The sequence below is a fragment of the Sebastes umbrosus genome, chromosome 22, assembly GCF_015220745.1.
Source record: "Sebastes umbrosus isolate fSebUmb1 chromosome 22, fSebUmb1.pri, whole genome shotgun sequence".
Taxonomy (NCBI): Eukaryota; Metazoa; Chordata; class Actinopteri; order Perciformes; family Sebastidae; genus Sebastes; species Sebastes umbrosus.
In genome coordinates, this window is record NC_051290.1 from 22,405,629 (window position 1) to 22,419,454 (window position 13,826).

The window sequence follows — 13,826 nt, forward strand, 5'->3', positions numbered from 1 at the left end:
GGTCACAGCGGACCATGTTTAGACTCAGGTCACAGCAGACCATGTTGAGTCTCAGGTCACAGCGGACCATGATGAGACGCAGGTCACACGGACCTTGTTGAGACGCAGGTCACAGCGGACCTTGTTGAGACGCCGGTCACAGCGGACCGATGTAATTTGAGGGTCACTTCAGACAGACCAGAGTGAGGTCACATGACCAGTATAATGCAAGGGCGCCCATAATGATAAGATCACATAGACTAAAGCAAAGTGTGAGGTCATTAAAGAACCAGTGCAAGTGGGACTAATTAAAACGAGTGTGATAGGTTGGGTCAGGTGATGCTAGTGTAACAGTAGTCCTGTGAAACAAATGTAATAAGTGGGTTCAAGAAAGCAGAATATGAATAAATAACCAACACCACCAGTTACATGCATGACTTACCAGAGAATCATGGTTTTAAAGATCTTTGATTTACGAGGATAGTGTTGACATCAGGGCGAACGTAAGAGGTATAAGCAGACAAAGACCATCGCCCAATTTTTTGCGGTGTAGTTGAAGAAATGCCTTGATTTGCGGCAGATGTTGCTGCACCTATTCTAAAAGAATGCCCTGAATAATGCTGAGTGGATAATTGGCTTTGGTGAGGATTATCTCAAAATGATAAATGATCCAAGATTTAGACATAGAAAGATTAAATGGTGTGAGAAATAATGGAGAGGTAGAACTAATACCTGGTCTAAGTCGCCTGTAATTAATCATGGATTTAAAGGGGCAAAACTGAGAGACTAGGCAAGCCACGATTACTGAACATGTACCTCCACTTTTGGAGTGCTTAAGAAGTAAGCTATAAATGACCAGGGTGAAAGGCCAGATCCGATTCAAACGATTAGTTGAATATGAGATAAGAAGAGAGTGTATGAGTATTAAAAGGTAGAAAATACAATGATAATAAATGAAAGCATTTATAAGAAATGATGATAAAAAACACTCACCTGAAATATGATGAATATAAACCTTTGCAAAATAAAACAGTGAATTTGTAGTAATCAAGACTCTATACTAAAGCAATTAGCCGAAATACTAAGAATTGCTTGTAATAATCTGAATTAATTAAACTGAACGGATACCTGATGAATGCCGAGGTCAACTGTAACCGGAACCAGATAAAATAGAGGGAAGATTAGCAGCAATGCAGCCGCTAAACTGAACACCACCACCAGTTATATACATGAATATAGAGGATCTGTTGAACAACATTAGAGGAGCTAGCATTTTGCTGTTGTTACTGTGACAGGTCGTGATGACTTTCTGTGCAGATGAACGCGTGAGGCTTCCGTTCAATCTGAAGAGTGTACTACTGGAATGCCAACGATGAGGGACACATGAACTAATGTGATTGTGATCCGATGAAGGCCCCGACATGTAGCCCACGAGCCAATGATGAATACTGGAGTAAGAGGGAGGCTGGTGCTGAGACCCAGCCGTTATGCCACTGCACAGTTGTGTGTGATGTTGAGATGAGGTCAGCCATGACTAAACATTGTTTAAAGTGGATTGTGTGATCAAGCATATGTCAGAAGGTGACTTGTCCCTAGCCATATGGTCCCAGTTGAACGCTGTAGCTGCACCACGGTTATGAGGTGACGCCAGAGGTGACGGTGTTTCCACATCCAATACATTCTGACAGACCTTCTTTTATGCTTGTAGATTTTGAACAAATTATTTCTCCCCATTCTCATTCCCGGGCATCGGAATACTGATGCTTGTTGCAGCCATCGCATATATATTGACTGTTAAGGCTTTAGTGTTTTTATGAGGCACTGGGCTTTCCTTTACTACAATGTTAGGCTTTTATTTATATTTATTTATTTCGAGCATGGGTTGGAATCGTTTGGTTACGGTGTAACCTTTGTTCTCTGAGTGAGAGACTATCTCTCCAGCTTACATATTCCATATGTATGGGGAATGACCTCTCCTAGGTCAGGTGATGTGGATACTTATTTAAGACACACCGGCACTGCCGGCCACGCCGAGACGCGAGTCTATAAAGCGCATGCGCTGGCGTGGGATCATTGCTAGATTTGATCGTAACGTGTCTCCGATCGGCCTCATACTGGAGAGATAGTCTCTCACTCAGAGAACAAAGTTTACACCGTAACGAAACGTTCTCTATCGTATCGAGACTATCTCTCCAGCTTACATATTCCATATGTATGGGGAACTCTGTAAGACACACCATGAGGAGACGGTGCAGACCAATAATTATGAACACCTCAACAGACGAACTATTTACAAATGTACACTATTACACTCCAACCAGTTAACAGGCCCTGCCAGACTCTAAGGCCTCTAATGGGAGGAAAGCCGCTCAGGTAAGCCCGCAAGACGCTAAGCTGACTGAGGGGAGACACTTATCACCCCAACAGGGGGTCCTGATAAGAGGCCCAGGCCTATTGGCAGGTAGGATCAAGTCACATCTGGGTTGCACCCAGCACCAACTCACCGAAGGCGGTGCTGGTTGCAACATTTATGCGGTAGAATCTGGTGAAGGTAGATGGAGCAGCTGTGTTTGCAGAGCCTGGCACATGCAACGCTCTCAGGGACATAAACTGGGGGTGCACCCATGTCCAAAGCTTGTGTGCCAGCCGACACAGGAGGGGAGAGCCCTGGCCCCCCTGCCTTTTGACATAGGCTGCAGTTATGGTGCTGTCGGTTCTTACCAGCACATGATGCCCACGGAGACGTGGCATAAAGTGCGAGGTGAACTGCTCTCAGCTCCAACACGTTTATGTGCTGATCTGTCCAGGGGCCAGACCAGTGACCGCTGACACCCCAGCCTTCGTGAACTGCACCCCATCCCCTCAGAGAGGCATCTGCTGTTACCAGCTGGTGAAGAACCACTGTACCCAACATGCTTCCCTTTGCAATGTTACCTGGGTGCTCCCACCAATGAAGGGCCACACGAAGCCTACGGGTGACTGACACCTTGGTTGACAGGGACCTCTGAGGGCACAACCCCAAACTCAGGAGACACCTCTGCACAGGCCGCATGTGCAGAATTGCCAAGGGTACCACCTGAACAGCAGCTGCTATCAGGCCCATGAGGCAGAGACACAGTCTCCAGCTGACCTTTGTTCCTAACCGGAACTGGGAGAGACAGGCCATCTGTGTCACCTGGGCGGGCTCCAACCTGCTTTTGTTTGTGTTGAGGTGCAGGCCTAAACTCTGGATGTGCTCCAGGACACATGATGGCGGCACAGCTGTTCCGTGGAGGCAGATATTAGCCAGTCGTCCAGGTAATTGAACACCTTGAGGCCCAGACGCCGAAGAGGTGCTAGGAAAGCATCCATCCACCTACTAAAAATTTCCGAGGGGCAGAAGAGATACTGAAGGGGAGGATTCTAAACTCGTAGGTCCTGCCCTTGAAATTGAACCTCAGGAAACGCCAGTGATTTTCCCAGATCTCTCTCTCTTTTGGTATCTGAAAATAGGCGTCTTCGAGGTTGATTGTAGCGAACCAGTCGCCTTGGCTGACTGCCTGTCTCAACCTCGGAACTGTCAGCATCTTGCATCTCAGGGGACGGAGTCCCCCGTCCCGTTTGGGCACAAGGAAATAATGGGAGTAAAACCTGCTTGCCGATCGCCCTGTTCCACCTCTCTTATGGCTCCCTTGGACAGTAGTGATGTCACCTCCGCCTGCAGCACTTTCCTGTGCTTCGGGTCCACCAATGTAGCCCGAGGAGCTGAATTTGCCAGAGGACTGCCTACGAAACGCCTCCAGCTGGGGTCTAAGGTCCTCTGGACCCCACTGGGGCTGCGCAACAGGACCCTGGGGTTGAGGTGCATCTCCCGACATCTCCCTAGCATAGTGCCGGGCTTCTCTGGCCTGTTGCAACATACTTACCATATCCGGACCAAACATGGCAGAGGGCTCAACAGGAAACCATAGAAGTGTGTCTCGGTCTTCCTGCTGCAGCCGGGACTGCGACAGCCAAAGGTGGCGCCTCACTGTCCAAAGGCACGCAATAGCCTTGCCTGCTGCCTCAGCCTGCTCCTTCATTATTGTAGGTAGAAGAGAAGAAGCCTGATGCATCTCTTCTGTCAGGCTCACATTCCCCTGCTCATCCTGTGACCTGCATGACAGTTGGCGCAGATACAATGATAGGATGGCACCAGTATTGGCAAGCTTTGTTTGAACAGCCATAGCCTTGTGTATTTTAAATAGTACTTATGTCTGCCATCCCCCTACTGACACCAGACCACCTGTGTGCTGCTGTATTGCTTCTGTACTACCTCCTCAAAATTTGGAAGGAGGGGTACTCTGGTAGGGGCAGGACGAGCTTCGCTCTCATCCTCAAACAGAGAGGGCGGTGCCCTTGGGTTCTCAGGCAGAGGAATCTCAAGCGCTCCTACTGCCTTGTCAATGACCTCCTTAAACCGGGAAGCCAAAGGTGGCTCAGCTGCCCCTAAGCCCTGCTCGGCCTGCTGCCAAGCTGGCAAATCGGCCTCATCCTCCGAAGGAAACAGGGAAAGCACATCAACCTCCTCCTCCTCCTCATCCAGAGGAGGAGGGGGAGGAGGAGGCCGATGCCGACCCCCAGCCTGTGAACGGGCAGAGGTAGACCCAGCAAAAGAGGGACCCCATGCGGTTCGCCTTGGGCGCTTAGCCCCCCCCTCAACCCGGGAAGGGGAGCAGGGGCGCTTCCCTCTAAAAAAGTGAAGCCTGGCTTCCCTTGTGCGAAGGGGCATGATAAAACAATCCATGCAGAACGCTGGGTCATTTTTAGCCCTCAGTGCATGGTCATATCCCAAGCATGAAACACACCTGTCATGCTCATCCTCCATTGGCAAATTAACACTACAACCAAAACAGGAATGGCCAGCAGTGTCTGCCATACTGACTGAACAAAGGTGGTTGTTTTTTTTCCCTTTTGTTCTTTTTTTTTTTTTTAAATCCAAAGAATACCTCTCTTCCTTTATTTTATTTAATTTTTCCCCAGAAATGAAACAACTCTCTAATGCCCAGGAAGTGATGTCACCAGGTAGCCAGTCCCATGATACATGGAACCCGGAAGCGGCACATGAGATTGTTTACATCTTTTTTTTTTTCGTAATTTCGTATGCCACTGTCAGCAGCATCTCTTTCCTCCCGGGACTCAGGTGCCGGTGCGGGGACGCCTGCCCGGCCCTGTGTGCTGGTGTTGCGTTCGGGAGAGAGATCCGAAACCTCTCTTAACATTCCTGCTTGCTGCAACTACAGCGTGTAGTCTGCGTGTTCCGTACCCGCCGGAGTTCCGTACCCGCCGCAGCAGGATAGGAACACACACACACCGGTCAACGTTCGTCGCTGTAGCCGATTTAACGGCACAGGAGACAAACTGCCTCTGGACGCATTAGCGACTTTCGCAATACGCCCTGGAAGCCCCGGTACCTCGGTCAACCAGATTAGCCGCCATGCAGCACACCGGAGACACGGTTACCAGACAGGGACAGCAGCAGTCCGGGGAGGCTGCCAAAGACAGATGCCCGCTCCTTACACCAGGTAATTGGACTCGATGCTGTAACCCTGATATTCTGGTTTGAGTTAGCTTTTTCCTCTTTCTTTATCACACGTTCTGCACCAAAGTGGAGATCAAAATGTCAATGATTCCACGCCAGCGCATGCGCTTTATAGACTCACGTCTAGGCGTGGCCGGCAGTGCCGGTGTGTCTGAAATAAGTATCCACGTCACCTGACCTAGGAGAGGTCATTCCCCATACATATGGAATATGTAAGCTGGAGAGATAGTCTCGATAGGAAAGAGAACTGCCTCCAGCTGCCGTCTATGAGAGCCACGAGACGTTCACTTCACTTCAAACTAGTCAGCGCTGATCAATTATGAATCATATTCTGGTACTGTAATGCCTACTTCTCTCTCAAATGTTTTCATAAACATTTTGTAGTGTACTTTTTATCTGTAATTGAGAGTTTGTGACCCAGCAGCCATGTTGAAATTAGTTTGAGGAAATCCCAACACCGTTCGCCAACCGGAGCACAGCAAATAGGGACGCTCTCTCTGAATTGACTTGTGACTAGTCAAAGTCTCCATCCTGAGCTAGAATTCTTTTTTTTTATTAAAGCGTGAAACAGAGACCTGAGGAATTTTAAAATTAAAATTATCCCTTAGACACTTTAATTACAATATGCTCAAAATCATTATGGAATTTTGCCCAATGTGCTACTTTTGTTGCCTACTGAAGCTTTAAGGCTTCTGCCAAAGTGAGGCGACATAGTGAAAGCGCCGGGTCATGAGGAGAGGAAGTCGTAATAAAAAAAAGCCTAACTCAAGAGTTTCACTCAGGATACTGGGGTCTCGAGACCCGTGTGAATCAATTCCATGTTACCATATTTATTCATTTATTATTATTATTATTATTTAATAAATTTAACGTTCAAAACTTCCGTTCAGCGCTATGGTTACTGGTGACTGCTGCTTGATAAGCTGCACTTAACGAGGTAGACAACTCTGTGCATGTAGTGAATGTACGCCATGAAGCATTTAGTCCTTCTATTGCTTAGTCAATATATAAAGCTGAAGTCGGCAATATTGAAGCAAATATGATTAAAAAAATATGTTTTTTTATATTTTATAAAACGGTCGCTATACTGTGACAGTAGTACATGAAACAGGTAACCTGAAAATCATGTGCCTCTGTCCTCCAGTATTCCTAACGCATCTGCAAGATTTCACTTCGGGAGGAAAACAAGCAGTAAGAGCTGATCTGTGGTCTGCCGTCCAGCTGCCGTCTATGAGAGCCGGCTGTCAATCCTCGCGAACTCCGACCAAGCGGTCAAACTAGGCAGCGCTGATCAAATATGAATCAATATTATGTTACGTTAATGCCTATTTCTCTCCTCAGATGTTTTCAGAATCATCTTGTAGTGCACGGTTTAGCTGTAAAATGGGAAAGTTTGTGAAGCCCTTGTGAAATCTGGTGAAGGAACGCCAAGTTCTGGTCGCATGCCGATAGGAACGCTCTCTCAATGAAATGACCTGTGATTGGTCAAAGTCTCCCATCACGGGTTAGATTTTTTAAAGCCTGAAAACAGAGCCATGAGGAGGTGCAGAAGTCTAGTACTCTCTCAGAACACTTGAATTACAATATGCTGAAAGGTTATTATGGACTTTTTTTTCCCAATGCAGCCAAATATACTGACTACTGAAGCTTTAAAGGGACTGTTTGTAACTCTTTACAAGTATAAATCTACCGGGTCGGGATCCCATGCGCCCTCGCATATGCGCCCTCGCATATGCGCCCTCGCATATGCGCCCTCGCATATGCACGCTCGCGTGTGGCTGGACTCTCTGCTCCTCTGCCTGCTTGCCTTCACTCACACACCACGCGCGTTCTCGCTGTCTCGCTCCACCTCTACACATGCATGCGCGCACACTACACACTGCAGAAGAGTTAGTTTAGCTCTGAGAATATCTAGTGAATGTACAGTGAACGTTTGTGCAGAAATAACTGCTGCAGCTCCTCCAGACCAACAGAGATTTCCCGTATCTTATGAAGTGACGGGACTCCGCAGCGAGAAATGTTATCGTCTCCAACCGGGTGCCGGTGTCTCCCTGCAGGCGCAGTCGGGAGACGATAGCGTTTCTCTTCCTGCCTCAGCCCCATCACCGACCCGCTTTTCCTGCTTCAGCCCTATAGGCTGAAGCAGGAAAAGCCAACACTAGGTTCAGCAGTGATTCATGGAGAGACCTCCGTCTGGCCAGCTAACATTACTGCCAAGCAGCTGAAATATAGAGTGATATTGTGGTTTCAGAACAGAAGGCTGCTTCAGTCCAAAGTCTGTTACCCTGTACACTGTAGAATTATAGCCCACCGCTATTACAGCATTTACGGTAATAGTTCCCTGTGAGCATTGATGCGCCGAGAGACTGAAAAGTGTTACAGTTTGAACAAGTGCCTCGAAAACTAGTTAAAATACAGCTGATGATCTACAAGTACTGGATCCGAGTGAGACCACCGGTTTGGATGTAACCGCTGAACTTTATGGAAGTGATTGAGCAGATGATTTTGAATCACGCCGGTTCTTCTGTGAGGAACCCGGAAATGTTTTAACTCTGTCTGAATACGGAGCAGGTTGATATGACACATTGATATCGACACGTTTATATCGACACTTTGATATCGAAGCTATCAAAACGTATGTCCACGTATCCTCGATGGTGATATTATGTCGCCTCTTGCCAGGTTAGATGAGGCTGGTGAGTTCTGTCAAGCTTTTACCTTTAGATGAAGCGGCTTGAGGTGGAATGAATGTAGTGACGTGGCGGCTGTGATGAAGAAGCCAGACGGTGATGAAGACGCCGATGTGGCGTGAGCCTGAGCATATGAGCTGGGGGCATAATGTTTGCTGGATTTAACCAGAGACTGCGAGTGCGATCATTTGTAGCCTGGAGTAGCAGATGAAGCTGCCTGAGCAGTGAACAAGAGGGAGAAACTCCTCTGCTGAGGATCAGATGTCGCTGGTTATACCACTAAGACTGGATGAAGGTATGTGAACTATTTGCTGTTTGCATTCGAGCCACGTTGATCAGTTTGTGCTGATACTGACACTGAAAACAGCATAGAGGAGAACGTTTTTAAACTTTAACAGCAACGATGTGATTGGTTTAGGGAGATATGACAAGATCTGATTGGTCACTGAAAAGAGAGACGCCCATAATCAGCTGACATTGTAATAGCCCATGAGAGAGAGACCCAGAATGAATGAGAATGAATGAGATTGCACCCCTAGTCTTCCTGACTGAATTTACGCATAAGCTTCATTTGGCAGCTTCAACTGTGTTACTTTTAGTCTGGATTAAGTGTTTAACTTCTTCGTATTTGTCTAATATAGTTTACTCTTCCTTTGTAAAATGTGTCTCTCTGTCTGTCTGTCTGTCTGCAGTCTGTAGACTTGTCCATGTCTGTGATTGGTCAGATGCTGCAAACACCTCCCCGTTCATGTGAACGCGCTCGTAGCCAGACAGAGAAACCCTGGGTTGATTTAGCGAGTTGATAACCAGCGTCGTAGGACCGCTTAGCGTGATCTGGTTTGTTAGGGTTAGTTAAACCAGATAAGGAGAAGATATCCTGGGTATGTTGAACTCTCTTCGTAGTACAGGCCTCAGGTTTCAGCACCTTCAGCGACACGCCCCCAGCGTCTCAGAGCACAATACTGATGATTTTTACATGATTTTGAAAGATCATTTTATATACTTGGTGATTTTTTTAATCATTCAAATTTGTCTGGGTGGTTAGTAACACATGTTTCTGTGGTGTGACAAACCCAGAATGCATCTTTATTATTGCCATGCTCACTTTAGCCTTGCTTATCAGAAGTGCTCCATGTGAACATGTAAGTACATTGGTAGAGGATAACAAAGCTGTGTGTATGACAGCGATGTGATGTCCATGTTTCCATGCTGAGAGAGGAAGTGCTGCTCTGACCCCCCTCCTCCTTTCAGGGTGGAGCCTGCTGGAGTCCGATGGTTGACACCCGGTCTGAGGAAGTGTAAGTGGGTTTTTAATTTGATTCATGAAAACAAAGCGTCAGCCATCTTCAGACTGTGACATCACTCATTCAAATCTGTGATGTCATCATCAGAGACGATAGATTAATAACTGCAGCTGTATTGTGTCTTGTTCTCTCCATCAGATTCCTGTGAACTCACACTCGACACAAACACAGTGAACAGAAAGCTCAAACTGTCTGACAACAACAGGAAGGTGACACATGTGGAGGAGGTTCAGTCGTATCCTGATCATCCAGACAGATTTGACTCGTGTCCTCAGCTGCTGTGTAGAACTGGTCTGACTGGTCGCTGTTACTGGGAGGTCGAGTGGAGAGGAAGAGCTTCTATATCAGTGAGTTACAGAGGAATCAGCAGGAGAGGACACGGAGAAGACTGTGAGTTTGGAAGGAATGATCAGTCCTGGAGTCTTAGGTGCTATGATTGTGGTCATGATTACTCTGTCTTGTACAATAACAGAGAAACACCCATCACCTCCTCCTCCTCCTCCTCCTTCTCCTCCTCTGGCAGAGTAGGAGTGTATGTAGACTGTCCTGCTGGCACTCTTTCCTTCTACAGAGTCTCCTCTGGCACGCTGATCCACCTCCATACCTTCAACACCACATTCACTGAACCTCTTTATCCTGGGTTGGGGTTTGGGTCTGGGTTTGGGTTTGGATCTAGTTCTGGTTCTTCAGTGTCTCTGTGTTCTCCTCACTGATTTCTCACTGATTGTAAATGCAGTTGGAGCAGGTGAGGGTTACCTGAGCTGGCCTGGACTCTGAGGTGTTGAGATCTCTCAGTGTAGACGGTGACGTCTTGCCGGCCTCAGCCAACCCGTGACAACCCCCCCTTCTCCACCTCAAACCAGCGTGTGTTGTGAGACTCAACTCTGTGCTGGAGACCAGGGAGACCTTTTTAAAAGTCTCTGTGTGTTCAGCTCTCACTACTTTTGTAGCTTCTAACTGAATCTCTGTGGTTTGAGGTGTAGTTTCTCTCCTGTTTGTACTTTCACATATCTGCTTTATTTGACCATAAAGGCTCCATATAGGAGTCGTGTTCATTTGCTGCTGATGTCACAATAGCAGCAATATTGAGAAGCCAACAGCAGGGGATGGCAAGCAACCGCCACAACCGCTATGTTCACGGTTTCTCTTTGATGAATTCTTTTTACACTGTTGGTGCCTTCAAATGAAACTGGTGAACTGGTGTTTACAACATGAGAAGTCGTGTACACGATATGCTATGATATCATATCAAATATGAACGGTAGTCAACGGAGAGACACAAATATGATTTAGATCCTGTTTGAATTGCTCCATGAATCACACAGATGATGTTTGTCAGTTTAAAAGATCATTTATCAAGTCAAGAAAGTCTCAGTTTGTCGTAGGTTTGTCGTCGTATCGTCATCGGAGCAGTTTGAACTTTAAGGTTGGGGTTTCACAATAACACAAATCTAGAGAGAATGTAATGTGTACAACACAGAGAGGAACACCGTGTCCTACCTGGATGTGACGAGAGCGTCAGCAACACAATCACATTGATTACATTGTTTTCTAATAGAATGTCCTAACTGGCCGTGAGTGACGCAGCACTGCGCAGCGCCACGTTTTCAGATCAACGTTTGTCAGACGCCCTGTTTCTATTTATTCTTGTAGTTCGCTTTGAAAGTGTCTCAACGGACGAGGAGCGGCTGATTGGTGAAGTTGAAATGAGGAGTTATCTGATACGACACCTCCTCATTTCACTACTAACACCTAAATAAGGAGGCAGCAGGCTGGAGGGAGATCTCCTGAAAGTTGACTCTCTGTTGGCTGTATTGTTAGTCATTTACAGTAAATATCACAATATTAAACGTGTGTTTTCTGTTTCAAAAGTAGAAACGTCTGAAGATATCAAGTACTACTCAGCCATCTTATAAGAGGTTCCATCTCCAGTCTGATCTGGAGCTCACAGCTGATCGGTACGTGGTTCGTTCACATGACGTGGAAGTGCATATTTAACGGTGTGTGGACAGAGAGTGTCCGATAATATAAGGCTAGATGGTTGGTTCTGTCAATATGAAGACACAACAAGGTGGATCTTATTCTCCATTCCAATAAATGATTAGTTGTGTGCTATTATAAAACTAGAGATGTATTTGTGGGCGGTTCAGTGAGCCCCTGAACCAACGTAAACTGTGCCTGTGAGGATCATTTAGTTTAGTGTGAAAGCGCTCAGTGAGCTACATCTCTCGTCTCACACAACATACATCACCAACACCAGCTAGCTAGCTAACGTAGCTGTGTTCCAACGTTATCTGACCTGATGTGTTTTATCCAGAGACTCCTGGTCTTTATATCAGCCGGGAGGAGAAAGAAGGATCAGACCCGTTGCTGGTGTGACTTCATCCCAGTAGGAAACACTCAGACATCGTAGCTTCAGAGAGAGAGACGTCACTACACGACTCTCACGTCTTTCTAATGACCCATTTTCAGTCTGATACGTCAACAGTTTGACAACAAACTGAGACTTTCTGGACTTGAAAATGATGTTTTAAATAGACAAACATCATCTGTGTGATTCATGGAGCGATTCAAACAGGATCAAAAACATATTTCTCTCTCTCTGTTGACTAGCGTTCATATTGTTTCCTAAATAAGGTCCCATGGTGGTCACAGGAAGGGGCGGGACTTCCCCTCTCTATAACGGGGGACTTGTGGTGTTGCAGACGGCTGAAAGAGCCGACAATGTAATGACCTGAAATGATGTGTTGTCTGAGAGAAGGTGTGAAACATTCACTTTAACTTTGTCTGTAAAACTGAAACATTTCTTTGTGAGAAGAAACACCTAAAAAACAACTTGTAAAAGGTTAGTTTGATTTGAATAAAGTGAATTCATCCTCTTTGGTCATCGTGTAACAAATTAATCTATCTATCTATCTATCTATCTATCTATCTGTCTATCTGTCTATCTGTCTATCCATCTATCCATCTAGCCATCTATCCATCTATCTATCTATACATCTATACGTAAGAAGTTAGAACCAAACTCCTGATGAAGAAGCAGCTCGTCTGTTTATTAAATGAAAGGCTTTAAATTCAGTGAGTTGGTGGTTTTCAAACAGCACAGATGTGATAGAAAGTGAGAAACTAATGACGACCTTAAAGAGTACCAATGATTGGAGTGGACTCTGCAGCTTTAGAGACTGATGGAGTTAAACACAGCTCTTGTTGTTGAACATAGTGTCAGATTATATTTACCGGTTGTCAACCGTACGTAATGTTATTGACGTTGAATCTTGCTAGGATAACGTTAGCTTTCTGGCTCGTAGCTGAGCTAAAGGGTTCTATGAGCTGAGCGGACTAGAAATATCTCCCGTTGCCAAGTCGTAGCTAAGGTCCGTCCTATGGAGTAACAACGCTTCCATTGCATAGGAACATTATGGGATGTAATGATTGTTCCAGGTATTAGCGAACCCTCAGGGTTACCAGGGAAATACAGTGAATGGATTGTGAGATTTTGGTTGCAAAACACATGAAAATATAAATGAATGGTCTTCATTTTTTTTTCTGGCAAGTGACTTCGGTATAAGCAGGATAATGCTCGACGAGGTGATCATTATGTAAGGGATAATGTACAGCAAGTCGGTCATTGTTGTGAAATAAACCCAGACAGGGCGATGCACCGTGTGTCGCATGACCCTTAAGGGGTTTATTTCACAACAATGACCCGCTAGCTGTACATTATCCCGCTTATTACACTTATACTTACTGAAGAAATCAATAATTTGACACAAAAACAATCCGTCAGAGTCCGACATCAGAACTGTGCCCATAGCAACGGTGTGTTATACATAGCAACGGTCTGTTATACATATCAACGGTCTGTTATACATAGCGCCGGTCTTTTATACATAGCAACGGTCTGTTATACATAGCAGCAGTCTGTTATACATCGCAGCGGTCTGCTATACATAGCAACGGTATGTTATACATAGCAACAGTCTGCGATACATAGCAACGGTCTGTTATAAAGAAATAACACACGGCAGAACGCTGTGATTGACCAATCAGAATCGAGTATTCAACACAGCCGTGTAATAACAAAAGTTAATGGACAACGTGGAAGCCAGAGTAGAATTAACATTAAAATTAAGTTATCCTGGCTTTAAAAGCCAGATTGAACTTCTTCTCCAGAATATTTATACTGGAAATAACGTTGGAATAAAAACTTTAAAATGTTCATGATGCTGCTTGTTGTAGGAAATTCTACTACATAACTCTCTAGGTGATAATCATACATTTACATCATACAGT

The 13,826-nt window shown here is 45.7% G+C and overlaps 1 protein-coding gene across 7 annotated transcripts in view; it reads left to right on the forward strand.

The window, feature by feature from the left end:
* LOC119482056 (NACHT, LRR and PYD domains-containing protein 3-like) overlaps positions 1-10,829 on the forward strand; it is a 35,078-nt gene extending 24,249 nt beyond the window's left edge. For all 7 annotated transcript variants that reach the window (XM_037759435.1, XM_037759442.1, XM_037759438.1 and 4 more), the window contains 2 exons: positions 9,481-9,527; positions 9,672-10,829. In XM_037759435.1, coding sequence (XP_037615363.1) covers positions 9,481-9,527; positions 9,672-10,246 — 622 coding nt within the window. In that variant the 3' untranslated portion in view covers positions 10,247-10,829. The remainder of the gene's footprint in view (positions 1-9,480; positions 9,528-9,671) is intronic.
* Positions 10,830-13,826: the final 2,997 nt, after the last annotated feature.